Here is a 27,954-nt window from a genome sequence, read left to right on the forward strand (position 1 = left end):
TTCACATTACAAGAGGGAATATGAATATTATTTTCGGTTCCTTTGAATAAACAACATTAATCTAATTGCGAGCGAAGTAATTGCTTAAAATACGTTGTTGAAGCGTTTAGTTTGATGGGGTATGTGTGTCCTTGCCTTGTGTTTGCTTTGTATGTGATACCATTTTTAGCTGCCGTCTATTTATGAAGGAGTTATTCAATCAACTATAATTTACATTGTAGTCTTCTCAATTTAGTTTCAAAGCGAAATTTGCGAAGATTTTTACGACTAACTAAAGCAATCTGCAATACTCAACTACGAAAGTTCTCTGTGTCTTTACTATCACAAAAATCATCTTTACACATTCAGCTACCACCTAGATGTAACTTATGACGTTCATCGTCGATCCACCTAGTGGAAGGCCTGCCTACACTACGTCTTCTGGTTTTACGACGTGCCATTCCATAATCTTCCACACAATAGCGGTATTTCACACACAAACAAGAACCTAGGTCAATCTAAACTTACTAACCTAATCGTTTTTGTTCCAGCGTTTCCAATGGCATATCATCAGGCCAGTGAACCCGGGGGAGGTGATAACCCTTAAACTCCTGACGCGCGGACGATGGGGTGCCCCACGAGTGTACGGGGTCTACCGACTCGGCCTCCAAATCCTGGTGGCGGATGGCCAGCTCTGCGTGTCTGATACCCTTGTCGATGAGAAGAACAATGCTGTTGGGGTGAGTACTAACTACTTTTCTAACGTCATAGTGAAAGGGCATCGTATTGCAGGTGCTGTATACATATAATACCTACCCAAAGAGCAAGCAAAGATAGGGCTATAGTTTTTTCCATAATGGGGACCTCTGTCCTGCATCTCACTTATGCTGACAGAAAGCGAAGGTTTCACCCAGACTTTTTAATCGCAGAGGTTATCTTGCCTCCAACTGCCAAATTTTTGTTTTTTCATTATTTTTATTACTAAAAGGCTACAATATGTAAGTGCTGGAACAGTATTTTCGTAATTTAATATGAACTGTGGCTAATTTGGAAATCAGTCTCTTACCGAAGATAGGTACCTACCCTAACTTGGATCTCGTAACTCATTGTGAAACCTAGTGCCGACTCGGTTTTCATGCACCTTATTAACATTACAAGTAAAGTTAGTCGTTATGTTTTAGGTTTTTACAACTTAAGCAATGGAGTCTGCAATCTATCAGGATTCAGAAAATTCAATCATTCGTCGTTGTTCAGGACAAAATGTGTTTCAGATGCCATAAATAAGGCATCCGTCGTAAAACTAAGCAGCTATAAAATATTAGAGGATACATAAATTCTCAAGACTTTTGTTTTTGAAATAAAATACCGCGGTAATATGTTGTAGACTGGCTCGTTTCATATTGTTTCAAGTTTGTGGAACGTTGTTTATTTTATAACATCCATTGTTCACATGTTTTCCTTTCGATTGAATTCTTTCTATTTTACGCTTGTGGTGGGTGCAGTCCAATGTATTGTATTTTGCAAATGCATAAAGCATTCAAATGCGTTCTTTTTCGTTATATTATTTATTACCTCAGTTATATTTCCGACCACTCGTTCGCTAGTTACACCAATAAAAAATAGTTGGCTTTTTAAGCTGAGGCACCCTAACTCAATTTGAAAGGGTACCTAACCCATTTGCTTCCATTGAACAGACCGGAGACTGAAATCGGAAGACCCCCAATTAACCCTACATCGCTCGCATTTGAGCCATGCCACTATTCAATTATTAGGATGTAGTTTAATTAAATCTGAGGCACATAAGGCATTACAGGAATTAAACACATTTTACATGCCGTACAGCTTTCATAAAATATGTTAAAGAAACACAACTTTCAAAAAATGTGATTGCTACGGTACGTGGTTGGATTTGTTTTATGTATCAAACTATAAATTAGTCACTAATTAGTACTGACGCGCTATATTAAAACAAGATGCTTACTAACCAAGAGAGTAACTACCCCGCCCACCTCGTTCGTTCGTTCGTTTCAGCCGAAAGACGTCCACTGCTGGACAAAGGCCTCCCCCAAGGATTTCCACAAAGACCGGTCCTGCGCCGCTTGCATCCAGGTACTTCCCGCGACCTTTACCAGATCGTCGGTCCACCTAGTGGGAGGCCTGCCCACGCTACGTCTTCCAGCTCGTGGTCGCCACTCAAGAACTTTCCTGCCCCAGCGGCCATCAGCTCTTCGAGCTATGTGCCCCGCCCACTGCCACTTGATTTTAGCGATTCTGCGGGCTATGTCAGTCACTCTGGTTCTCCTACGGATCTCCTCATTTCTGATTCGATCACGCAGGGAAACTCCGAGCATAGCACGCTCCATCGCTCTTTGGGTGACCTTGAGCCTTCTTATGAGGCCCATAGTAAGCGACCACGTCTCAGAGCCATACACCATCACTGGCAACACACACTGGTCAAATACTTTTGTCTTGAGACACTGCGGTATTTCGGACGTGAGAATTTCGCGAAGCTTCCCGAACGCTGCCCAGCCGAGTTGGATTCGACGATTAACCTCGTCCTAATCCCCCGCCCACCTAATCTCGGTTTAATCTAACCTTCTTTTACCTACTTTTTTAATTAGAGGTACACTTTCAATACCTCTACGTCAAACGACTCTAAGACCAAGATTAATCCTGCAGCTGATCTTAATTTTACTTTGATTATACACCGAAGAGTCTGCATTATCAAAGAAAAGCACATGCATTTGCTCCGTGGAATAAAGACGTAGGTAAATGATGTTGATGCGTATATTTTATATTCAGCGCGCTTCTAAGAGCTCCTGTGTGCATCTGGTCTAGATAAAGGATATTTCCAATACTTTCTTAGATCCAAGAAATTGAACTTACAATATTGAAACATAGATTTGATATTGTAGCAACAAAGACGTGTTCCATCGAGCTAAAAGTCTTTGAATTTTATTTAGAGAACTCATTTTAACCAGATCTGTGTAGCTTGGGTTTTGGATATCGTTTTCGATATGTTTCGGACGACACGACATCACTCTAGTTGACTGGTTATTTGGTCCCGCATTTCAAGAAATGTTCGTGATTTTTATCTTTTATTGTAACCGCAGACAATTTCCTTTTATCAAATACCGAGAAGGTTTTCGGCCTCGGGTGAGAACAAAAATACCACAAAGGAGGCTCTTAGGAATTAGGTAAGCACCTTTACATGAGGTAATTTACAGGATATTTGATGGATGATGATTTATAAATGATTTTAAACTTAGGTTTTCATTTTTTTAATGGAAGCAAAACAAACGTACCTTGGAGCTTTATTCAGGCGTGTACTCGTACATAAAGGTACGGATCGAGTAACAAGTAACAGGGGAGCAAAAATTCGTCAGGAAAAAATATTATTATTTTAAGCCCGGTTTTCAAACACATTTTATTTCTTTTTACGGAATGGACCCGACTAGGTAGCAGGGAAATGTTGACGCAAAAACAGAGTGACGTTAGCTTTGTTCGCAGCTGCAGTACACAAACAATATCATGGGCCTAGTTTTTCAGACTACCCGTCATCGAACGCATCTATTTCTGTTACCAGTACACAACCTGGTTTGGTTTTGTTTCAACCTGTTGTTTTAATTAGTTAAGTATCTTTTAACGCAAAAGGATGAATGAATATTTCATTATGTTACTCTTCCACGCAAAAACTTCTGATTATATATTTTTATCGATATGACGGACAAAGTCTTTGAATGGTTTGAAATTTTTATATAATTAATACGTACAAACGTGTCTTTGCAATGCTTGTAGGTTTGCAATGCTACAAGCAAGTCTATAACCTTTCAGGCTGAGTTGCACTAACTTACTTTAACCGTAACCATTCCAATGACCGGTGTTTTTTGTATGGAGTTTGACAATTTCATTTTTATTATAATTATTTTTTGACGTTTGTCAAAGTTAATGTAAGATGGTGCAACTCAGCCTTAGTAAACTAGACTACCTAAAAGAATTACTAACTTATACTTATGTTGTTTGACCCCCATGATGGCGTCCAATAGAAACTTCTAACTCGTGTCATCACCCCTATTGTCTGAAATAAGGACTCATTTTCCGTCGATGTACATTCCGGATGAAAATAAAAGAATGTTCGTCTTAGCCTCAAAGTAACACAAATTACCCACGACTTTAACACTAATGCTGTCGTACGTAAGGTGTGTTTTTCATTGTCTCACTGTCTCCTTTTGGGAAGGAGGAAATTCCGTAACAATTAACTTCCTTTATCAAGGAAGCTTGCAAAGGTAGATTTTGAGACACATTTTTCAAACTCGTTTAATAAGGAAAGTACGTAGAATAATGTCCCGGAGATTTTTAGTCTAGATTAGGTGATACTTAACGTGTAATGGCCTGATTATACGTAACAAATTTGTGAATGTAAAGATAGATAGAACAGGTAAATTACCAACCTACAATGGGAGGATATTTTATTGAATGTTTCGAGCGTTTACAACTCAAGCTAGAGCTATGAAGATACAATTAAGGTATCCATGGGTCTCTACATCGGATAATGAAACGATATCTATACCTATTTTATTGTAACCAATTTTACGGATCTCATAATAATCGATGAAGAAAACAATTAAAACGCATTTGTTTTCTCACTTTAAAACTTTTAAGGACCCAATATTTTTTCATTTCAACTTGCCCAACTCACAATACAGAATAAAGTTCCTTGTATAATTCCCAAGTGCTATGATAGTTCGACAAAAAAGATGCATGCTGTGGAAGACTCGTATCTAGACCCGCATGTCTGACCTCTACGATGTCTTACCCCATCTGACACCAGGGTTGTCACAGCGTAGAAGAGTTCAGACCAATATAACTATTCTGGACGGATTAATTAATGTCATAACAATTGATTACACCGGTCAACAAAAAAATAATTTTTTTTTGCGCATGGATTTTACTTATTATATTCTGATTATGTAAGCAAATGTATATAAAAAAGTGCGATTACAAATCGAAAATATTTGCTTTTTAAAAAGTTATAGCGATTTGAATTTTCCATCTTCATTGTAGAATGTCTCTAAAGATGCACGTCACATTCTCATTGGGATATATTTATAAATAATTATGGGGGCTTATTCGCAAGAACAAGGGGCACGCTTTCATCAAAATATAGTGGGATTTGAGAAACGACGTTACCAAGGCCAGTATACTGAAAGCATGATAGGGTTAGATTTTTATGAAAAAAATCTTCTATGGAACATGACAGGAAATTAGAACTTTTAATTTTTAATAAATATTTGGACTCTATTTTAATTTTTCTCTTGTGAGAATAAATCTTAAATGGATGTTTGTTATGTTTTAATAATTAGAAAGAATGAAAGAAAGAAAGAAAAAAATATATTTGGCAACAAATTAAATCATCTCTATGTTCATGTTTCATACATTCATTGATATGAATTTTTCTATTTTTTACACATAAAAGCTAAATCAGAACAATTGTTTGTTGTTATTCTTGTTTCTAGGTTATAAAGCAATAAAAATAAGCTAAGCATAACCCGTGCGCAAAAATACTGTAGACAGTTGTTATCTATTGTGTCTAGATTCGCGGGCCTTGAAGGATTAAATCAGCACAAGTGCTTGACTTGTCTTGTCCACGAATCATGTCATACAAATAGCTAAATATAACGTTAATCATTCCGTGCTGTAGGTATCCATCCCGTATCTAAAGCTGTACATCTGAACTCTACAACGCCTTACCACATCTGACATCAGGGTTGCCACAGCGCAGAAGAGTTCAGACCAATATACTATAAAGTCGATGATTATTTAAAAGATAAAAATGTTTGGGATGCGTAACTGCCTAGCTAGCATAAATATTTATAACTATGTATATTTTAAAGTCTGTAAACCCTTGAAAAGGAGGCTGACAATAGTGACAGAGTTTATTGCGCTGCATCTTCGCAGCACTGGCCCATTTATTGTCCTGAAGCAGTGGTAGGGTTAATACTGGGACGTGTAAAAGTGCTTTTTTAAAGCCTATTTGCATAAATAAATTAGTTTAATGAGTTGTTTTATGAGTTTTATAACTATTCTGGACACCCCTAAGCCAGTGCATTTAATCAGCACATGTCAAGCGTCCACAAACCTTGCCATGTAAGGCCGTCGCGTGCTAAAGCCTGTTGTTATTCATGACCAGCTTTATTCCACGTTTGCACTGCGATGTTGACACAATCAATATTTTGTTGTGTTTTGTTATAATTTGTTTTGCAAGTTGATTTGTAACAGATTTTTAGGCGATATAATAAAGAATAGAAATTCATCTCAAGTCTTTATTACGTAAATGGTCTTTGTCACATACCATGTAAAGACAAAAACCAAATAAGTACCTTAAATAAGCAAGAAGATAATGTCAGATTTTACAAAAATCTATCCGTAATGAACTGGAGAACAATATTCAACAAAAAATAGCTAACTCTATTCTAACATACCTAATGTCAATCAAAATTTTAGCGAAAAATTCGAGAAAGTTAAAATGTGAGATGAAATAGGTATTCTGTAAAAACTACAATAAAAATTGTGGCGGACGTTCAGCTGAAAGACAGGCACAAAAACTAGCATCATGAGAAGCCTTATCTTCGTGACTGTGCTAACTTAACGAGCGGAACACGTCTATCAAATTACCCATACATCCAGTAGAGAACAAACGATGCTCCTTTTAAAATTGTAATATTCATTTTAACGTGCATTGAAAATTTTTGTTCAATTTTAATATAATGCTTTTATGTTGGGAGAACAATGAAATTTCAGGTGAAATGCATCCATGTTATCGGAAGATACGTTACAAAGAACCCTTAATTAAAAAATACATGCTGATGAAAATAGTAAGATTGGTTACGTAAGTTAATTGATTGAAATAAGTATTACGGTGGTATTACTAATATTATAAAGCTGAAGAGTTTTGTTTGGTTGAACGAGCTAGTCTCAGAAACTATAAAGTACTGATCCGATTTGAAAAAATCATTTTGTGTTGAATAGCCCATTTACCGTGGAATGCAAAATAAGCAAAACAGTGTAGCAACTACACTCGCGAGCAAAACTATGGAATCACTTACATGAAGTTGTTTCCACGCGATCTTGTGTACTAACGAATTTGTTAGTAACAAAAAAAGTGGCACCATTTTAAAGATTAAACTTTTACCTTTTAATTGATACCAAATTCATTTAAATCACACCGGTATTTAAAAAGATATCCCGGCTGATGTGAAGAAGTAAGGAAAAAGACATGTATCAACTGTTTGATACGTCGCGAGTTGCGGCCTACTTACCCCCTATAAAAACACGTGTTTTCGGATTTTTGCTTTTACACGTTGATCCATACACATCTCCGCTTTTTTTGACACTTTACCTGGGATTCTACACCTACAGAAGCAGCACAAATCGTTGCACTATTGCAAGAAGGGCTCAGCCAGCGGGCTGTCGCGCGTCAGCTCCACATAAGCCAGTCCTGGGTTTCGAAAGTTTTAAGACGCTTTCGGGAGACTGGTGGCTTTATCCCGAGACCAAGTTCTGAACAGCGCCGGTGCATATCGCAGAGGGATGACCGTTTTTTCATGTCAACCTCTCTATGAAATCATCATTTGAGTGGTATCGACGTCCAGCAAGAGCTCAGAAATGTTCGTAGGATAGCTGTTAGCATGTGGACAGATCGTCTAAGATATAAGCAATAGAATTTGACTCCAAAAAGGCCTGCCATAGGCTCGAAACTGACGGCAGGTCACCGACAAGCACGCTTTTAATTAACTCGCACTTATTTTGATGGGTAGGCGAGTAATGGAGGCGAGTTTTGTTCTCCGATGAATGCAGACTGTGTTTGCAGTGCAGCAGTTGAAGAGGTCGGGTCTATAGGCAGCCTGGGGAGCGATTTGTGCAGTGCTGGTTCGCTGAAACAGTGGCTTATGGGGGTGGCTTGCTCGACTTCCCATCGAGATGTGTACGAGCAAATTGAAATCGTGCTTATCGGTGACCTGCCGTCAGTTTCGAGTCTGTGGCAGGCCTTTTTGGAGTCAAATTCTATTGCTTATATCTTAGACGAACTGTCCACACGCTAACAGCTATCCTACGAACATTTCTGAGCTCTTGCTGGACGTCGATACCAATCAAATGACGATTTCATAGAGAGGTTGACATGAAAAAACGGCCATCCTTCTGCGATGTGCACTGGCGCTGTTCAGAACTTGGTCTCGGGATAAAGCCACTAGTCTCCCGAAAGCGTCTTAAAACTTTCGAAACCCAGGACTGGCTTATGTGGAGCTGACATGCGACAGCCCGCTGGCTGAGCCCTGCTTGCAATAGTGCAAGGATTTGTGCTGCTTCTGAAGGTGTAGAATCCCAGGTAAAGTGTCAAAAGAAGCTGAGATGTGTATGGATCAACGTGTGAAAGCAAAAATCCGAAAACACGTGCTTTTATAGGGGTAAATGGGCCGCAACTCGCGACGTATCAAACAGTTGATACATGTCTTTTTCCTTACTTCTTCACATCAGCCGCGATATCTTTTTAAATACTGGTGTGATTTAAATGAATTTGGTATCAATTTAAAGGTAAAAGTTTAATCTTTAAAATGGTGTCACTTTTTTTGTTACTAACAAATTCGTTAGTACACAAGATCGCGTGGAAACAGCTTCATGTAAGTGATTCCATAGTTTTGCTCGCGAGTGTATATAGCTTACACATTGTTTAATCTAATACATACTCGGTAATATTCTGTATACATGAGTATTATTTTCCTCTATGTAAATTCAGTTTCTGTACACAAATAAAAAATTATAAAAACCGACAACAAATATACCCCTATTATCCGCGTTAACCATTCATGGCTATCGAAACTGAATATTCACGTCACGGCCCTTTAAAATGGGTCACTGAGTTGATAGAATCAGAAATAAAGTCATACGATACATATTTTTTTAGAGAATTAAAATAAAAAGTGACCTGTGTGCCTCTATAACGTATTAAAATAAGCTATCTGCATTACGACTGTTGATTTTATGATAATGACACCACTCAAAGAATTCAATACACAGAGAAAGAACGCTTTTAGTGAACACTCCTGTCACCTGTTGAAATGAGCCTTCTCCGTACCTTTATGCATTATGTCTTGACCTACATAGAGAAGGTAATAGCGTATTTAATACACATTGTTACGCAATCAAAACTTACGGACTATGATTGGAAAGATTAGCGAAACATTCCCTGCCACAAAGTATTACCGGTTTATACCGGTTATTAAAGTCTTAATTACATAGACTGTGAATTCTGTTGCACGTTAACGTAGTAGTCGTAGTTTGATGCAATTAATGCACTTGGTTACTTTACTTACAAAAGAATGAAAAGGAACAGAATTTAGAATTGTGAGTTTGCCTTCAGTCATATTATAATCGAAATGGCTAATAAGTTATAATAACGGCATGTAAATAATGAGATACCAATGTCAATTAAAATTAAGCGCCCGAAAAGTATGTAGCAAGACCGTAGCAACAATTTTGTAGCAGACTTGTTGCGCCTAGAGCTACGAGACATTTTCATTCCGTAGCCTCTGGCGCGTCGTAGTAATTCGTAGCATACAGTTATTTTACCTACGAATAAATTTCGTAGCGGTATTTTTCTTTACTTTACTTAATTAATAATGCGTTAGGTTAGCAACACGTTTGTGGAAGTGGAAGGTCTCAAAGATCTTTATGAGGGGTCGTGAACTTGACACCAATAGTAAAAGCCCACAGGGTGTAAGTGAATTACATACATAAGCTTTTTATAGACGTATTTAAATTGTTTAGAGCAGCCTTCAAGAAAGTGACTTGTGACTCAATTCGTGCTCAATAGGGACCGCCGTAACACTTCGTGAGGATTGTTCTTAAAGCTTTATTATCACCTAGCCACTTAGAGTAGGCGCACACCGTTGATTTTTCGTCGGCCGATAGTTTAGTCGGGCAGTTGATCAGTATGGGCATGTATCATATGGGAGTGCGCACACTACGCCGATTCGATTTGGCCGATTCTTCATACAATTTAAAATCAGGCACAACTATCGGCCAACTAAAAATCAACGGTGTGCGCCTACTCTTAACGATCTTCAATTACAATTCGTTATTTTAAATCTATACTTATAATAAATCTGTAGAGAGGTCAATTCTGTACATGGAATATATTTTCATAATAACTATCAGGGGGTGATTAGTGATCGATACTGTTGCCAAAAATGCAATCAGTAAAATTTTTGTCTGTCTGTCTGTCTGTCTGTCTGTCTGTCTGTCTGTATGTTCCTTATAGAAACAAAAACTACTCGACGGATTTTAACGAAACTTGGTACAATTATTCTTCTTACTCCTGGGCAGGTTATAGGATACTTAAGAATTCCCACGGGAACGGGAATTAGCGGGAAGATCCTTTTGTATGAAAAATCTAAACCGCTTAAGTTAGACGCTTGAAATTCGGCATGCAGGTGCCTTAGTAAACTAAAAGCTTAGTTACAACAGGATATTGCAAAATTCCCACGGGAACGGGAGTTAGCGGAAAAAAACATTTGTATGAAAAACTCTAAACCGCGTAAGATAGACGCTTGAAATTTGGCATGCAGGTACCTTAGAAAACTTAAAGCTTAGTTACAACAGGATATTGCAAAATTCCCACCGGAACAGGAGTTAGCGGGAAAAAAAATGTATGAAAAAATCTAAACCGCGTAAGATAGATGAAGGAGGTAAAACTTGATCCACGCGTACGAAGTCGCGGGCGGCCGCTAGTACATACTATAAATAAACTCAGCCTACCTGGTAATTACCAATGAAGTTAACCAGAATCGAACAGGCTTAATAAGACCGACGTAGTATGTCAACTTGTTGCGCCCCTGGCTACGGTTAGAGTACAGAAAAGCGTAGAAATAGCCCTTTTTCAAAGTAAATAGGTACTAAATTAACTACTGTTATTCTTATGAATATACATAAAACGCGTGGATCCCGTTTTAGGGTGGAGTTTCGTAAAATCCTTTATTAGCGGATGCCTACGTCATAACATCTACCTGCATACCAAATTTCAGCTCGATCCGTCCAGTGGTTTGGGCTGTGCGTTGATAGATCACTATGTCAGTCAGTCAGTCAGTCACCTTTGAGTTATATTGTATATTTAGATACGATTTCATAATCCTGTATTTTCAATTATCAAAAGCCTACATTAATCGAAAATAATTAGTATGCATAATAATAAATAACCATGGTTAAGCAATAATGCTTATTATACACCGTAGATACAAAATAGAGACATGAAAGAAATACTAAATACACAGGCTACTTCTACCCTTTTTTCATACACTGGCTACGGTCCAACTTTTATAGCCTTCGGCCGATTTGCAAAAAGCCAATACCATTAATTCCTTGTTGGGCTGTTCCTTTAAATAATAACTCATGGGAATTATAAATTAATTTCAGTTTTTGTACAACGTGTCAAACATTCATTTGGATTGAAACCTCAATATGAAAATGGATTAAATAGGAGGAGGTTCTCAATTCGGTTGGTATTTTTTAAACACAAAAGTTTTCTAGGAATTTTATTTCCTTTTTTTTTACTTCTGAATTCCGTGAAAATGTGAAAATATTTATCCAGTTCATTATTTATTTATCTGCTCTCTGTGTAAAGCGGCAAAAGTTAATGCAAACAGGTTCGGAGAACACATCATAAGACAAAGTGAAAGTAGAAACATGAACGGTACATTTTTATCTTTCAAACAAAATTTGTTTACGCAAAACTTCCAACGAAAGGACTGAAAAATCACAAATATACGGTATATTTACTCTCCTTTGACGAGGAAATTCAGTCGAAGTTAATATGGTTATTAAAGTGCAGTATTGAACTCCCTATGGAACCGTACCAGATGAAAACTTCTGCAATTAATGCAAGCTAGAGCTTCTGGTAAAGTTCAAAGCTTTTAGAGCAATTGGAGTGAAGATGTCACAGATAAGCTTTGTACGTAGGTTTCCAGTTGAGCTGGGATTTGAGAGGAACCTCGATTGCAAACTGACATTCCACACGAGTAGATTTCCTGGCATGCACCTCTTGAAAAATGAGTAGCTTTTATGTTTGTAGCTCTAACTACGTGTTATATTTATTTATTTAGTCGAATGAGCCACGCTATTTTAAAATCTTAACGATGATGATTCTCATGATGTATTAAAGTAATTTTTGCCCCGGTCAAAAATATTTATCAAATAAAAGTTAGGTCAAGTTTCGGTAAGAAAGTTGGAATTCGTTTCGACGTTTGAAGTTTTCAAATGCAGATTGACAGAATATTTATTTACATAATCTTGATATGACACAAAATGAGGGTTGGGTTGTGCAAATATTTATATTACGGCAGTTAGGTACTGACCTGATGATATCGAATCAATAGTGATACATAATTCAGTTGGTTTCATTCCAGTTCGGTTCTTTGTTACAGTATTTTCCAAGATACGTCAACTCGATGAATTATTAGCAATGTTCAATAATTCTTTAATAGTTTATTTACTACTGGATCAACGGCTCTGCTGTTTTATTTCGATGTCAAAGTAAAAAATCTCTCGGGAGCTATACAAGAGTAAAAGTAAAAAAATATAATATTAGAATGGTTCGCCTTATGTACCAACTAATATGGTATAAAAGAATAAATAAAAATGGAAGGAAATGTATTTTCCTCAAAATAGTATCAGTAGTTATGATCGTGTTAATATAAAGTGTAGTTTTAGCCAGGTAGGCACTAACTGTCTTTAGGTGTTGTATGCTCCTAAGCGTCACTAATGTAAAATTTCATAACCAGTAACTAAAGGACAATGTTCGTTCTCCATACATTGTTCGCCGTTAGATCAACAGTGCCGAAAAAATACTTTCTAGGTTCTAAATGACACAAATCTTTATTTAAGAACAATTATTCCTGGCGGACCAATTCTATAAACTTATTGTTAGCATTATTGTTATCATAACCTCTTACTTACTAGTATTGTATTATAATATTGTATGCACATCGATTTGGGAGATGTTCTGAATTGTAGTTGTCGCAGCCAAATTGTATTATAATATTGGACGGGTTTTGGAAATAGCTCGGCGTTCCACTTTTATGATTTACTTACTTACATTTTGCACGTAAATAAATAACATGAATCCTATGTTTACTTTCCACTCTTGACATTTAACACGTGACTTACCAAACTAACTATCTCCATGGTTACCGTCTTAGTCTATGAATGACTAGGGATTGAACAACTTTTAATTGAATATTATTAACAATTCTCGATAATTTTTATCGATTGAAAAATATTCGGTATTTGAATCGAAAGGTATATGGCAATTTTATCAATATCAAAATATTCAATTTTAATAATAAAATAAATATTATTTACTACCACCTATGAAATGTTCTGAAAATTGCCTGGAGCGCTCCCCCAATCCTGGGTTTTCCCTATCCAAGCTGAGAGGACATCATTTTGGTTCTATCGATACATTATAAAGGTACTTAATATTTGAAATGTATTACCAATTATTGTTATAAGCATTTTGAGCGAATAAAACTTTCAATTTTATTAGAACTTTAGACATTTCTCTCACTTTAAGCGGCATTGGATTTTTCAATTCTTTTTATTTTATTCATGACCTTTTAGACCAGTTGGACACATTAGATAGCTTCTTGTAGTATCGTGCAATATATTTTTAACTTTTAATTAAAATCTAGTCATACTGTAGCAATTTGGACGATTTGATTTATTTACAAGATCGGTATCTTATTGTCTATGATGACCGCAGTCAACATCACTATTACGTGGATTCCTAACAATGAAGTACGGCATTGCCTTGTGCCGATTTTACATAGATTTTATCGACACAAATTATGGAACTTCATAGGATATGGAGCAGGCCACGCCCTAAAATGTCCGGATGTCGTCATAGTATTATGGAATACATATAAAAGACTTTTATTATTTCATTTTCTAATCCTCAAGTGTCCATTACAATCTAATTAATATTTATGTATTCAAAAAGTAAGAGATTAATTTTGATACTTTACTGCTGTGCCCAGGAATCTAAGGCCGTTTCTGACAATGTCCTTTTACAAGCAAAAAGGTTTAACTTTACCTATTTAAAAATAAAGGCTACTTAGTACTCACAACGCTACCAGGCCTGTTCATCTCCGCGAGTTTACATCGAAAACAAAACACGCACGATTGCCCCCTACAAGAGTACTATTCGACAAGGCCTCACATACGAGCGAACATTGACTCACGCACGCGTATTCTTGTGTATGATGGAAAAAAATAAAGAAAATGGTGTACTAAATACTGTGCAGTATTTAACTGCCTAAATAATAATAAAAACACATAATGTACTTTTTTAAGTTGCCTGAAGACACTGAGAGGTAAATAAGTAGTTAATATTATTCATGATAATTCATGCTAAATCATGTATTTCCTCCGCCATTTTCTGCAGATTGGCACCTCACGTCACATCATTTTACCGAAGTCAGCCCTATAGCTTCGGCGCAGTACCGATCACTGACGTTTGTCAACAAAACTTCTGACAAACTTGCTTGACTCTTGAGACAAGCTAAATTACACCATATTGTTAATGACATTGAGCATACATTTTTTTAAATACCTTCGCGAAGTACAACTTCTGTACGTAGTACTTATTATTATTCTGTGACGCTACTTAGTTTAAGCTGTAGTTTAAGCACAACTTAAGGCAGATTTACACGCATTAAGTACCTAGTTAAGTCGGTAAACTAAATAACTTATTTTTCGGGTTAGTTGGTGGGCGGGGCTTGTCACTTGACACGTTTTGACAAGCAGTTTTATAGTAAACTAGAGCTTGACTACTGAAATACGTTTGGACATAGACTTAGTACTAGGTAAGTTATTTAGTTGCTTACTTAACTACTTAATACGTGTAGATCAGACTTTAGGCTGAGTGGCACCATCGTACTTAAACTTTGACAAACGTCAAAATCTGTCAAACTCCATACAAAACACCGGTTGTTGTTACTGTTGCGGTTAAAATAAGGTGGTGCAACTCAGGCTTAGATTTTTATAATTGATTGATATTATACGTGAAAATATAGATTTTCACTTGGGAATAGAACCCGGGACAATATACTTAATAGCCACAATCATTTCGCTTTGGATACCACAAAACACACATAAATTGATACTAACCCAGTAATGTACTCATATGTCACCAAATAAGAGATTACAAGGCATTATGGGACACCACAGGGTGTCTCCCCTTTTATTTATGGCGGGAACCCTGTGGATAAACACGTTATGATTGTAGACGGGAATGGGACATAAGCTATATTCTTCTCTTACATCGGCGATACAGGGGTGAAAAAACCTTTGGATTACTTATTAAAACAACAAACTCACGTATTATTTTACTGTTTATGTACGAAACATAATATGGCTTAGTTGATTTTGTTCTGGCGTTAAGAGTCGCCTCTCGATCTAAATATTTTTAAAAATAAAATAACATAGCTTTTGCTTCACATCGATATATTTTGGTTACAAAATGTTTTCGGGAATTGTGTTTGCTTGGTGGTAAAAACCAGTGGCGGCGTAAGGCGTGGGCGACGTGGGCCACCGCCTACGGTCTCGCGGTACAAGGGGCCTCGCGCATCAAAAATTTTGAAAAAATGTATACAAGGTGGAGATGACAATACCACAATACGACAATAAATGCAAACATTGACTATTAAATATAAATTCTTGATAGCTAAACAATGTACCTAGTTAAAAATAAAAATATTTTTTTTTTTCCAAACAAATTCAGTCATAATCAGACACAAAATTAAGCAACAACACGGTTTTAAGTGACGAACATTATTCTTTGGCGCAATATTCCTTTAAAAATAATCACTGAATCAAGAAATCAGAAACTGTCAATGAATAGACCATTGACCCGTTTTTTTTTATTATTTCATAAAATCCGTCTTCAGGTCGCCACAGAACAAAGCCTCGCGAAATCTGTCTTGCCCACATCAAATTTAGGTCTTGCCCCGCCACTGGTAAAAACGAATTGCCAAGTAAAAGTACATTTTATTCAATTGGTGAGATCAATTAGATATCGTATAGAAATAGACTTTATGTATAGAATTTCGCTATTGGCACACTACGGTTCCAGCTTATTTAAGTACCTCAAGGGATCTCGAAGATTGAAAGTGTTTTATATCTCTTTACCGGAATGGAAAATGTGTAACACCCCTGGAGATTTGAATGCTATCAGAGAAAATATGCTAGAAGAACCATTTAAAATGTCCAAGGATATTTATTTATTATTATTTTATTTTATTTTTATTGGTCCAAATAGATTATTCTTCATGGGTTTGTGAAAATTCTCAGAAATCTTTGTTAAATCAAATAAAACGTTTAGGCTGGGTTGCACCATCTTACTTCTACCATAACAAACGTCAAACATCTGTCAAACTCTATATATAAAATACCGGCTGCAAATCTTAGAAACACGAAGTTCTTAAGATACCTAAAACGTTTGTCGTTACATAATAAAATAGAAATAAGGGTTCCTTGTCAGGACTACGGAACCCTGAAAAGACAAATGAAGATAAATTTTATTGGGATAGATGTAGAGAAACAAAAGTTACCACGCAGGTGGCTCAAGTAAAAGATACAAAAGAGGAATAATGCAAGAAATGCCAATACTAACAAAACAGCAATACGAAGCTCATCATAAAAAGGTCTCACTCAAGAATTCAGGCCTTATTCAGCATTATGTCGCGAACCCTAGTGATAAAAGATGCGTCGTCGCTTTTGGGCCTAATGCTGAGACTATAGTACTAATACAATACTGATATAATAACAAGTCATTGCAATGTACAAAATATGTATACTAACAAACTAATTGTTAAGCAAGTAAGTATATCACGAATAACACATGGCCCCATAATGTATGTTTATGCAGGGTAAAGAAGTCATACGTCATTACTCAGTTACTCGGACACCATAGCAGAAATAATTTCATGGTTCATGTTAAAGTGCTTACATAATCAAACAAAACCATAAAACCTTATAATTATCCAACTTCATCCCTGTAATAACTCAGTTTTAATGAGCTCATCTTCTCTTAATTGAATTAATAGGAAAAATTAAGACGATACCTTTTCCTAACGGCATATTAACTTGCGAAATTGAAATTTGAGCAGGATGCGGTTCATTTAGTTTTGAAGTATAGTTAATGTTTTATTATAACATAGTTGGTCTTAAAAAGTTACGCCCGTATTCACAAACATTACTATCAGGTCTCACAGTGCGCGTGAACGCACAGGGTGACACACGAACCAATCACAGAGCTCTATTCAACGCGCTGTGTTTTTTTACTTACAATAAGTTTGTTAATGGTGGCTTGGAACGTATTTTAGGAAATTCTAATTGTAGCAAATAAAATGTTTCTACTGGAGATGAAAGTAATTCCGAATGATAGATTTGGATATTCTTCTTTCTCTTAAGATTTGTCATTTTTCGGGATTCTGGCAAATTAATCTTACGGATCCACTTGAGACATGTTTCATTCGTACATATCTTTGTTTATTACGTTAAGGTAATTGTAGTCATAAGAAGGCGTCTGTTTTTGAAGGAAAGAAAGAAAAAATGTTTACTTTGTCCAAAATAAATAAATATCAAATAATTATATTATAAAGATTTTCATTGACAGATATATAGATCTTAAAATACACATTGAGTTACATATAAAATGAAACATGCTTGTTGACTTGAAACAATTTCCACGCGTACAAGATCGGTAGTGGGCGTAGCGAATTTAGTATAAACGTCACGAATACACCTAGCATTGGAGAAGTATCGGTAATACTAAATTTCTGACGACAGACCCGTTTCTTTTCTTACTATCTTTAATTTAGGTAGACGCGGTCATAATTGGAGCAGAAAAACGGAATAGGATAAGAATTTGTGAACCAAGTGAGCACTGGCATTTTTCTTCTCCTCTAATACTTTCGTGGCGATGGTCGGGAAATTACCCGAGTGACAGAGCGACTAAGCTGTCTTTACACTACAGCTCCGCTAGAAAATCTTTATGCTTTTTATTACTTCGCTTTACCTGTGCTAGTTTACGTTTACTTTAATGGATACGACGTAGGTGGTAACTATTAAACCGTTCTAGAAATTGTAAAATGGTTTAGAAAATTTTACAGAAAAAGTAAAATGCAATAGTTCCTACTGAAGTGCAAAACTACATATGTATGGAACATAGACAAATAAATGAACAATAGAATCTCAACAATAACACTTTATAAGGGAACTTCTTAACTTTAAATTAAAACATACCAAATTAGCAACAACTAAAACCAACTATAAATCCCACGTTCAGGTGCATTTATTTCATAAGTTTTGGAAAGTTATTTCTTAAAGTATTCTAAGTTTTGTATAATTTATAAAGTCTGGTAAACTTTAATAGGAGATGCAAGACGTCTAGTTAGCGAGCTGTTAGTAAAAGCACGAACTTCTTTCTAGCTCAGCCCTAATGGACGACAAGTCTTACTTCGTCGAAGTTGTTAAAGATACTGAAAATTCTAGAAGACCATTTACTGTAATGTCTGAAAACGATGTAGCACTTATTTACCGACCATAATCTGTTTAAATTCATTTAGGTACCTTTATTGTTTTACCTACGAAACTGCCGTTAAGTTTAGCGAAGAAATGACTAATCGAGTATACTTAAAGGTAACAAAATTGGGCTACCTTTAGATTTGATTTAATATTATAAACTAGCTTTCCGCCCGCGGCTTCGCCCGTGTTAATTTTGTCTGTCACAGAAAAACTTTATCACGCGCGTCCTTGTTTCAAAAACCGGGATTAAAACTATCCTATGTCCTTTTCGGGGATTCACTATCTCTATGCCAAATTTCATCAAAATCGGTTCAGTGGTTCAGGCGTGAAAGCAAGACAGACAGACAGAGTTACTTTCGCATTTATACTATTAGTATAGGTAGTATAGAATTAGGAGACTTATTTTCAAAGATATTAATGTGGAATTTAAGCGAAATAATTACTTACACGCAAAATTTACCCGAGTCAGTGAACATGTGATTAACGGAAAATTAAATTACCGTTATATTACAAAATCACGTAATCTCACTGAACTGTACAAATAAGGGCAATAATATTATGTTTATGAGTCCTAGTACTAAAGCCCAAAGGCTTCTAGATTTTTATTAAATATTTTTCTTACCATAAAAAGGTGGAAAATTTATCAAGCTCATTGTTTTTTTCATACTTTTATACGTTATGACATAATTTTAGAGTGATATCGAATTAAATTTGCACACAGACGTGACTAGGTTCATAGAAAACTTCTTTAGTTAAGAATTATTTTGCACGGCCCTGGATACCTCTCTTTTTTGTTAAAAATTCATTTAATTACCATTTTGATGAGTTCAGTACATGAAACCTAACTCCAATTAGTGATGTTCATGAACACTGTTTTGCATAACGATGTGTGTGGTTAGGATAATGACGGATGTTTTGAATTGAGTGCTGGATATTTTGAATTGATTTGATTTATGCGATAAGCGCCACCTGTGTCTGTTACGGCTTTTATCATTTCCATTAACTCGATCGATATTTCTAATTTAAATGTTTGCGATTCTAATTTAAAGTTAACGAAGCATTAATTAACAGAGTTCCAAATATGCTACTTGTGAAGATATTAAATATTAACCGTGTTCAATTAATTCGCATTAAAATACCTTTATTTGGAAGTAATTGAAAGACTAGGCCCGTTTCGACCAAACTTTTATCTGAGAATAACTCTTGGTATACCTAACTGGCACATTGACAGTTTCAGTAGGCATGGGAAATAGGTATGTCAAAATGTCAAATAACTGACGATTTCTTTTGAGATTAATATTTACTCTTGTTTGATCGAATCCACTCTTACGGTTTAAAATTACGGGCTAAGAATTTCAGTGCACATAAAGCTAACAGAGTAACTATTGGTTATCACTGTGCTAACGGTGCGTTATACAATAGATAATACTTAAAATAAAATAAAACATTATGAAAATTATATTTTTTAAACCTAAGTCGGCAAAGTTACCGTTTGATAGTAAATTCGTTACTTTGTATTAGAGGTGGGCGCCACGCCGGCGCGCCGCCGCCGCCGCGAATTTTTTCACGCCGCCGCCGCCGACGACCAGCTGTCGGCGCGCCGATACTGATACTGTACCAACTATTTGCAATTTATTCCTCTCCTATACTGTACTAATTTATGTTTTAAACGCAGAAGAACTATTTTTTCATTAAGTTGAGCGGCTATTCTAGTTCAATAAAGTCCTAGTATCACTGCGACCGGTACCGATCTATTGTGATCGCCGCTATTTTTGTTACAGTTCCTCTCAGCCAGTCAGCCTCCGAGTCCTGCATCCATCAGGAATTGCAGTATCTTTTGGGGGGCGATATGTTTTACATCTTGTGGGCTTAGGATGTGTATGCCCAGGTGTAAGCTCCGCTTGCGCATCAAAAGGTCCGCAGTCCGTGAGAATGTGTAGTGGCGTTTCATCTGCCTCTTGGCACATCCTGCACGTACTTGATTCGGACAGTGCCATAGTGGACAAGTGCTTGTTTAAGCTGCTGTGTCCAGTGAAGGCTCGAACTAAGATGCGCATTTTGATCCTACTCAGTCCTATGATCTGCTTAAAGCATTTTCGGTCATAGGGTTTTATAAGAGCTTTGGAATGAGTTAATCCTAGCGTGTCTGACCATGCCTTAAAGGATTTGTTTAAATAGATGTTCTCCAGGGTCAGTCGAGCGAGACTTTTGGGAATGCCACAAAAGGGTTCTGGACCATATTGTGTTCCCTCCGCTCCCGCTCTGGCCAGTTTGTCGGCATTTTCATTGTCCACGATTCCCGCGTGACCTGGAACCCATCTTAGCGTTACTCTGTTACGTTTTCCTAGGGTATTCAGTCGACTCATGCAGTTTTCTACCAACTTTGAGGTGATTAAGTTGGAGTTTAAGGCCATCAGCGCGGCCTGACTGTCTGAGTTAATGTAAATTATGTGGTTGGCATAATTTTTTCGCAGGTAAGCTTCTGCACATTCAATAATGGCGTACATTTCTGAAAGATATTGGCAAATTTACCCAGGCTTTGAGATAGCCTAAGCTTCGGCTGCTATCCATACACGGCAAAGCCTACGTTAGGGCCCATTTTTGACCCATCAGTAAACCATATAACAGAAGAACTAACTATAATATTTATTCTTTAATGCCATATAAATTGGTACACAAGGCGAACTTAATGCCATTGATATACTAATAATTGATTGAATAACTTAATACTAACTATATTAACAGTTAATCAAGTACATTATAACAGTTAATCAAGTACATTATTCAAGTTACTGCTTGGTCTAGTAAATAAATGATCGCGAGAGGCGCCTCTACACAACACAATGTGTTGCCTGTGCTGCCAAACCTTCCCATTGTGATTTGAGAGGGCTAATTTTGCATCTTTTCGTATGCTGCTTCTGGATATCTTTGTACTTGACTATCTGAGGAGTTGACCGTCATGTTTCTGCTTACCCTCCTCAAGTTCAAAGTAGAAGATTGATTCCTACTACGCTAATTGAGGACGAAAGACGCAGGAGGACAAAGTGACTGACATAGCCCACAGAATCGCTAAAATCAAGTGGCAGTGGGCGGGGCACATATCTCGTAGAGCTGATGGCCGCTGGGGCAGTAAAGTTTTTGAGTGGCAACCACGAGCCGGAAGACGTAGCGTGGGCAGGCCTCCCACTAGGTGGACCGACGATTTGGGGAAGGTCGCAGGAAGTGCCTGGATGCGAGCGGCGCAGGACGTCTTACGGCTGAAACGAAAGAACTAATGCTAAGAGAGATGGCTAAGCTAAAGAAATAGCCAAAATGGACCCTCGTAAAGCACTTGTATTTGATCTGAGCACCATGAAGTCCATGGTCTTGACAATGACCACACTGAGTGAGAAGAACCTCGCAAGTCTCTTAACTTTGGAAATGATCTATAAGGCTGGCAAGTCGCCTAACGAATTCTCTTATCGCTCAATTAATCTGACATTTGTATTGTTAAAATTATGGAAAAGGATCATTCTTGCTCGTTTATTCCCTTGCCTAAGTATGACCCATGTAATATAGTATACCCGACCATAAATTTTGGCAGAAACCATACCAACCATAATCAGTACAATGTTTGGAAAAGAAAGAATCCTGTCTGCTTTCGCTGCGGCTTCAGCTGGGTTTATCATAAAGGACTACTCTATGAAATTAAAAAGTACCTTCTAGCACACTTCTACTACCTGCTGATGGATTCTTATCTCAGTAACAGTTTTAAATCAAACTCGGTGACAAAATCTTCTCTCTTTAGTTGCAAAGCTGGAGTACCCCAGGACTTTGTACTTGGTCCGATACTCTATATCTACTAGTAAAGTAGCCCAGACACCAGAAAGCTGCAGCCTTCCTCAAATGTAACTGTGATCTTAAAGCGACTAGACTGTTGCAAAGTCAGCTGCTTGGCTGACCAAGTGGCGCATGTAATTAAGCCCCGAAGTCTCACCATAATATCACTTAAGACGTGAAACTTATCCTCCGGCCAATCTAGACCTCGACACATTGCTGCAATCAACCTGCATTAAAATCCTGGACCGTAGGATGACATGGAAAGACCATAAATATAAATAAAACAGATCTGAATATAATATTCCACCGACAGTCAGCTAATCCAACATTAACTATGTGCCTCCAAAGAGCCCAAAAATACATGTTAAGGGTACTTTTATCGGCACATTGGTAGGCTCGCCTTTAGGGGATACACGAGAACCTGATCTCAGCCAAACCCGCTAACCAAATATCAAAGCATCTATGATCAAGAGAGCTAATTTACTAGGGTAAACCACTGCTTTAGTGGCTCAAACCCCAACCAACTGCAAATCACCTGATTAGTCTTGACGACAGATACTAAAAAAGCAGATTTTAAAAAAAACCTAATGAACAAAGTTCAAACAAGGTCACGCCGCCGACGCCGCCGCCGCCGAGGTCAAAAAGTCGGCGCGCCGCCGCCGGCCAATTTTATATCGGCGCCCACCTCTACTTTGTATATCCTTTAAAAATCTGTATTCATAAGAATTTCCATGTGTTGTCATTTTTCGCAGATTTAGGCGGTGAGCCTATCGTGATAACACATGGACGAAATAAGTTGATTCTTTTTCAAAAAAAAATCTTGGCCCTTTTTGCGAAGATATTTTATAGCAAATAAACACAAAACATCGGAGACACAATGCCAATAAAATCTCAAACAGAATATTTTTTGTAGCAAATAATCGTAGGTAAACGAACGAAACCGATGACAAATACAGACATTTGTACGCTTGAAACGGGTAAATAGTAAATTACTTGACACAACGTAAAAGAATATAAATACGATTTATACGATTGACAAACAAAATAATAAATACGACGAAATATTTATTCCTTTGAAGTGTTCATAATACCCAATTACTCGTAGCTGTAAAATATTGCCTCAAGACACTTTCTATTTGCGGTTTTTGTTTCGCTTTGCAAATGTACCGATGAACGTTGCTTACCACTAAAGGCAGATCGTAGTAGCATAAAGCCGTGTATTCATTATGCAACATTTGTTGATAAATACTGTTTATAAACTGTTCATAAACAATGTTTCATAATGTTTCATCATCTCTGTAAACAGTTTATAAACAGTCCATAAACATAGGTGATAAAACATTGTTTATGATACATGTTGCTGTGCTCCCCTCTATGAGTGGAGAGCAAGTGTGGCTGTGTACACCTGTGTTTATTTATGGTAAACTTGTTTCACACTAGTCATAAACAGTTTGTCAACAAATGTTGCCTAATGAATACATGGCTTTATATGCTTTAAAAACAGAAACAGAGGATTTGCGATAAGTTATCTGCCTTTTATGATAACTGAACACAAAGACTGTTCTTACGTTTGTCTGACCACGACCAACAAAGGGAGGACGTAAAAGCGAATATTTAATAAGTTACATACCTGTTTGCTGAAAACGATTTATACTTAAGGATTAACACACAGTTGAAAATTATACTCCTATTAGGTAAGTAATATATAAATATAACTTTTTTGCCCGTTTTCACCATCAATCCTTAATTTTTAAGTGACCCCTATGAAATAAAATGCCTGTTATGTGTTACCATAGAAGCCACTTAGAAAATAGGGATTGATGGTGAAAACGGGCATAAGATTCTCTTTGGAAATGCGTTGTCGCTTATTTTCTCAAGCTAATTATTAAAATTAAGTTTTTTTTATAAATTTCATACATTATAATCCTGCGTTGGCTTATATGTAGTTAAAACTATAACTTTGTTCAGATTACACAATTCCCATTTCAATATTTTTATCAAAAGCAAATGTAAGTCCATTTCATTTGAAATGTACATTCTAGGTACGAAATACTAAGTTAAATATTTGAACGCTGCTTTCAAAAAATTTTCATCAATCAAAATATGAATAGTCAAGTAATGTAATAAGAAAATAGAGAATTAAGTTACTTTAACTCAAATAGGTACGACTTTCAAATGAACTGGGACAGTAAACAAGTAATATTGATGACTAACTAACAAAATTATTGGTTTGGAAAAAATAAATATTAGATGGACTGTCCTTTGGGTCTTTGGAAATCGGCTTTTATATCAGACGAAATAACAGATAAGTTTATCATGCATCTATAGTGCTACCCTTGGGGTTTCACGTGAATGTAGAATTATTTTGATAACAAGTAAGGTATTAAAGATAAAAATGAAGATAAAGAATAAAGATTTATGACTTCTATCTATCCTTTTTTAATGTAAGTAAGTAGGTATACTATTATTGCCTCTGTAGTCAAGCGGATATACAGTTAAGTTTATTCTATTTTTGTTTCTTAAGTTGGGATAATTACTTACAAAGGGAAAATACTTCTGTTTACTGGCCAGTTGATTTTAGACATTTTACTACACTAAAATGATTGTCCGACATTAAAATAAGTATACCAGATAAGTAAGTTTGAATCAGGTCACTAAATTCCAGTAAATTACGAGGAAGAATGTACACATACATGGGACTATTCCTACCTCTCATTTTGTGTAGCCTGTGTAGCCAGGATCTACAGCTCGACCGCCAATAAAAACCCAACCAGTGAAGCTGAAGTTTGTCCCGGGGGAAAGTTATACTGTCATTGGACCCGCAACGAAATTAATACATAGGAGGAGTTCGAAGTTGTAAATGTACAGTTCATTTCAAGCATTTAATCTTCAAACTAGTACGGAGTTGTTTTCATTTACAAAGTGTTCAATTATCCCAGAGATTATTCAACAAACAAAAGCTGGCAAACGTTGGCGATTTGCAAACGTACAACAGCACATTAAACTATACATTTTGTAGCAAAATAGGACTTAATACAACTATATTAGAATCCGCGGTGTTTAGCTTCATTTGCCGTCTATTGTAGAACGTATACTTTTGAGCGAATGGAATCGTTTCCTTTGTGTGCTCAGTGAAGGTGAGCCCACTAATGTGGAGGTAACCACCAACAGGTTGTTTGGGCAGGAAGTCAAAGGCCAAACAGGGCAATTAGAAAGCCCTTTTATTGTACGAGTACAAACAGTGTTGTAACAATTATTTGGATACGAAAAGGAGAGTTGATTGTTAGGCAATGAGATGAATTCGCTAGGATTGTTGTATTAGGACTTTGTTTTAGGATTATTGTGTAAGTTGAGATGCTCATGTCTTTGGTAGGTATTAGCAAAAAATCAAAATCAATCAAAATCAAAATTATCTTTATTTGTTTAGACTAATTAAATTAGTTCTTGCAAATCGTCAAATGCTCTTAAGGAGCCTATACATGTCTCATTCTTTTTTTGCCCTACCAGCGCTTCGAGACAAACATTTGGCAAGTGCTGAGAAGAAGCGCCGCAAAAAACTCAGTCACCACTGTCTGCCGGTTTAAAAATATAAAAAATATAAAAAAGTAGAAAGTTACATATACATTCAGAAGCAAGTTACTTACCACGCGCTCCCCTTGATAGAAGGTGGCCTTTAAGACGCCCATCTAGCACGAGACCGCGTGGCAGTTTTGAATATATTTCTTTAGTGCCGTGCTAATTTCTAGGTTAATTGTTGCGTTTTGATACATATATTTTATGTCAGGTATATCTTTCCTTGACCAGTCCCCGAAGGCAGCGCCTGTTCACAGACATGACGTGTGAACCAGCCATCGCTTCACTCGACCATATTATAGGGAATGTAACGACCCGCCTCCCACGCCACTACCCCAAAGACATTTTAGTGAGCATGACAAGTCTAAGATATCCTTCTGGCTAAGTGCCAGATATAAAACTATTTAGGAGACAAGGCAAGAAAACTCTAGAGAGAAAAGCAAGGCACCATAACAGAACCGTGTGGTAGTTTTAAATAAATTGTATATACTTATATTTAGTGCCGTGCCACTGTCTAAGTTGATTGTTAATTGTTAAAGGAAACAAGATATACCTAATCTTGTCTTGACCAGTCCCCGAAGGCAGCGCCTGTTCACAGACATGACGTGTGAACCAGCCATCGCTTCACTCGACCATATTGTAGGGAATGTAGCGACCCGCCTCACAAAAGTGTATCAAACTCCATACAAAAACCCCGATTAAAGTTATAGTTACTGTTAAAGTGAAGATAACGCAACTCTAAATATTTTGATTGTTTGTCTCAAAACAGCTTTAAAAAGTGAGTTTACTTTTAGGTAATTGTAGTTGGCCTTAATAAATTACGATCGTTGATCGTTACTAAGTACCTACTTAGTTACTTAATTTGATCAATATTAAAAAGATCGGTACACACTCCAGACTCTGGGAGAGTAGCTGGTTAATGTTATCACTCCTGCAGCATCAACAAACCACGGACTAACGTTATTGAGCCCTCGAAAAGGGCAGTAACTAAGCCCCACGAGGAAGCAATCGATACAACTTTCCCAGTGTTGATCAAATTTTAAAAATGCATTGGTTTTCCACAGTACTTATTGTGGGAAACAAAACTCGTTCCATGTTAGTGAACTCGATAACATGTATGCATAACTGCATATGCTTCTCTGGTTAACATGTTTGCATTTATTCACAACAATTGGGTAAAAATAAGAATTGACACACTGTAGGTATGCGTTCTGGGGTCAGAGGGCTTAGTGTGAGTTTACATCAAACGTTCTCACTAATAAGCGTGTTAAAAAATATGTATTTATGCCTAGGGGCGCTGTACAATCCGTCATTCAACTTAGAGTTCTTGATAGTCAATATGTTTACAAATTAACACGCTCACTGCGTTATGAGGTCTAAAAAGCCACATGCAGAACTTATCGCAGGTGCGGCAGTCATAATCGCGTTCTCTCACTCTGTGCGGGGGGCGACTATTTTAACATTTCTATGAGTACAACAGAGACAAATATATCAAATTGCTTCTCTTACGAAGCCTAGCATAATGACGTAGAAAATATTGTATGAGGTCGATTAGGTCCCATACGCACTGGATAGAAATTAATCACGTTCAGTGCGCCGTGAGGTCTGAACTGCCTCAAAAATTGCAGGCCTCATAACCGCACAGAGTGAGGCGCGGGCGCCGCGCATTTTGAGTAGTGATGTGATAAGTTTCGATACGGACGCACGCTGTTAGCCGGTGACACATTAACACTGACTTTTTAACTAAAAATGGCATTTGTATACACTTGACGCACGTATTTATTTCAGGTATTCCTAGTGGCAGATAATAATAATAACTAGCGGCCGCCCGCGACTTCGTACGCGTGGATCCCGTTTTACCCCCTTCATCTATCTTACGCGGTTTAGATTTTTTCATACAAATGTTTTTTCCCGCTAACTCCCGTTCCCGTTGGAATTTCGCAA

General features: G+C 36.9%; 1 protein-coding gene across 1 annotated transcript in view; it reads left to right on the top strand.

The window, feature by feature from the left end:
- The window catches only part of LOC135087041 (uncharacterized), a 116,552-nt gene that overhangs the window by 77,448 nt on the left and 11,150 nt on the right, over positions 1-27,954 (top strand). The window contains exon 3 of the mRNA XM_063981891.1: positions 531-719. Coding sequence (XP_063837961.1) covers positions 531-719 — 189 coding nt within the window. The remainder of the gene's footprint in view (positions 1-530; positions 720-27,954) is intronic.

This window comes from Ostrinia nubilalis, chromosome Z (genome assembly GCF_963855985.1).
Source record: "Ostrinia nubilalis chromosome Z, ilOstNubi1.1, whole genome shotgun sequence".
NCBI lineage: Eukaryota > Metazoa > Arthropoda > Insecta > Lepidoptera > Crambidae > Ostrinia > Ostrinia nubilalis.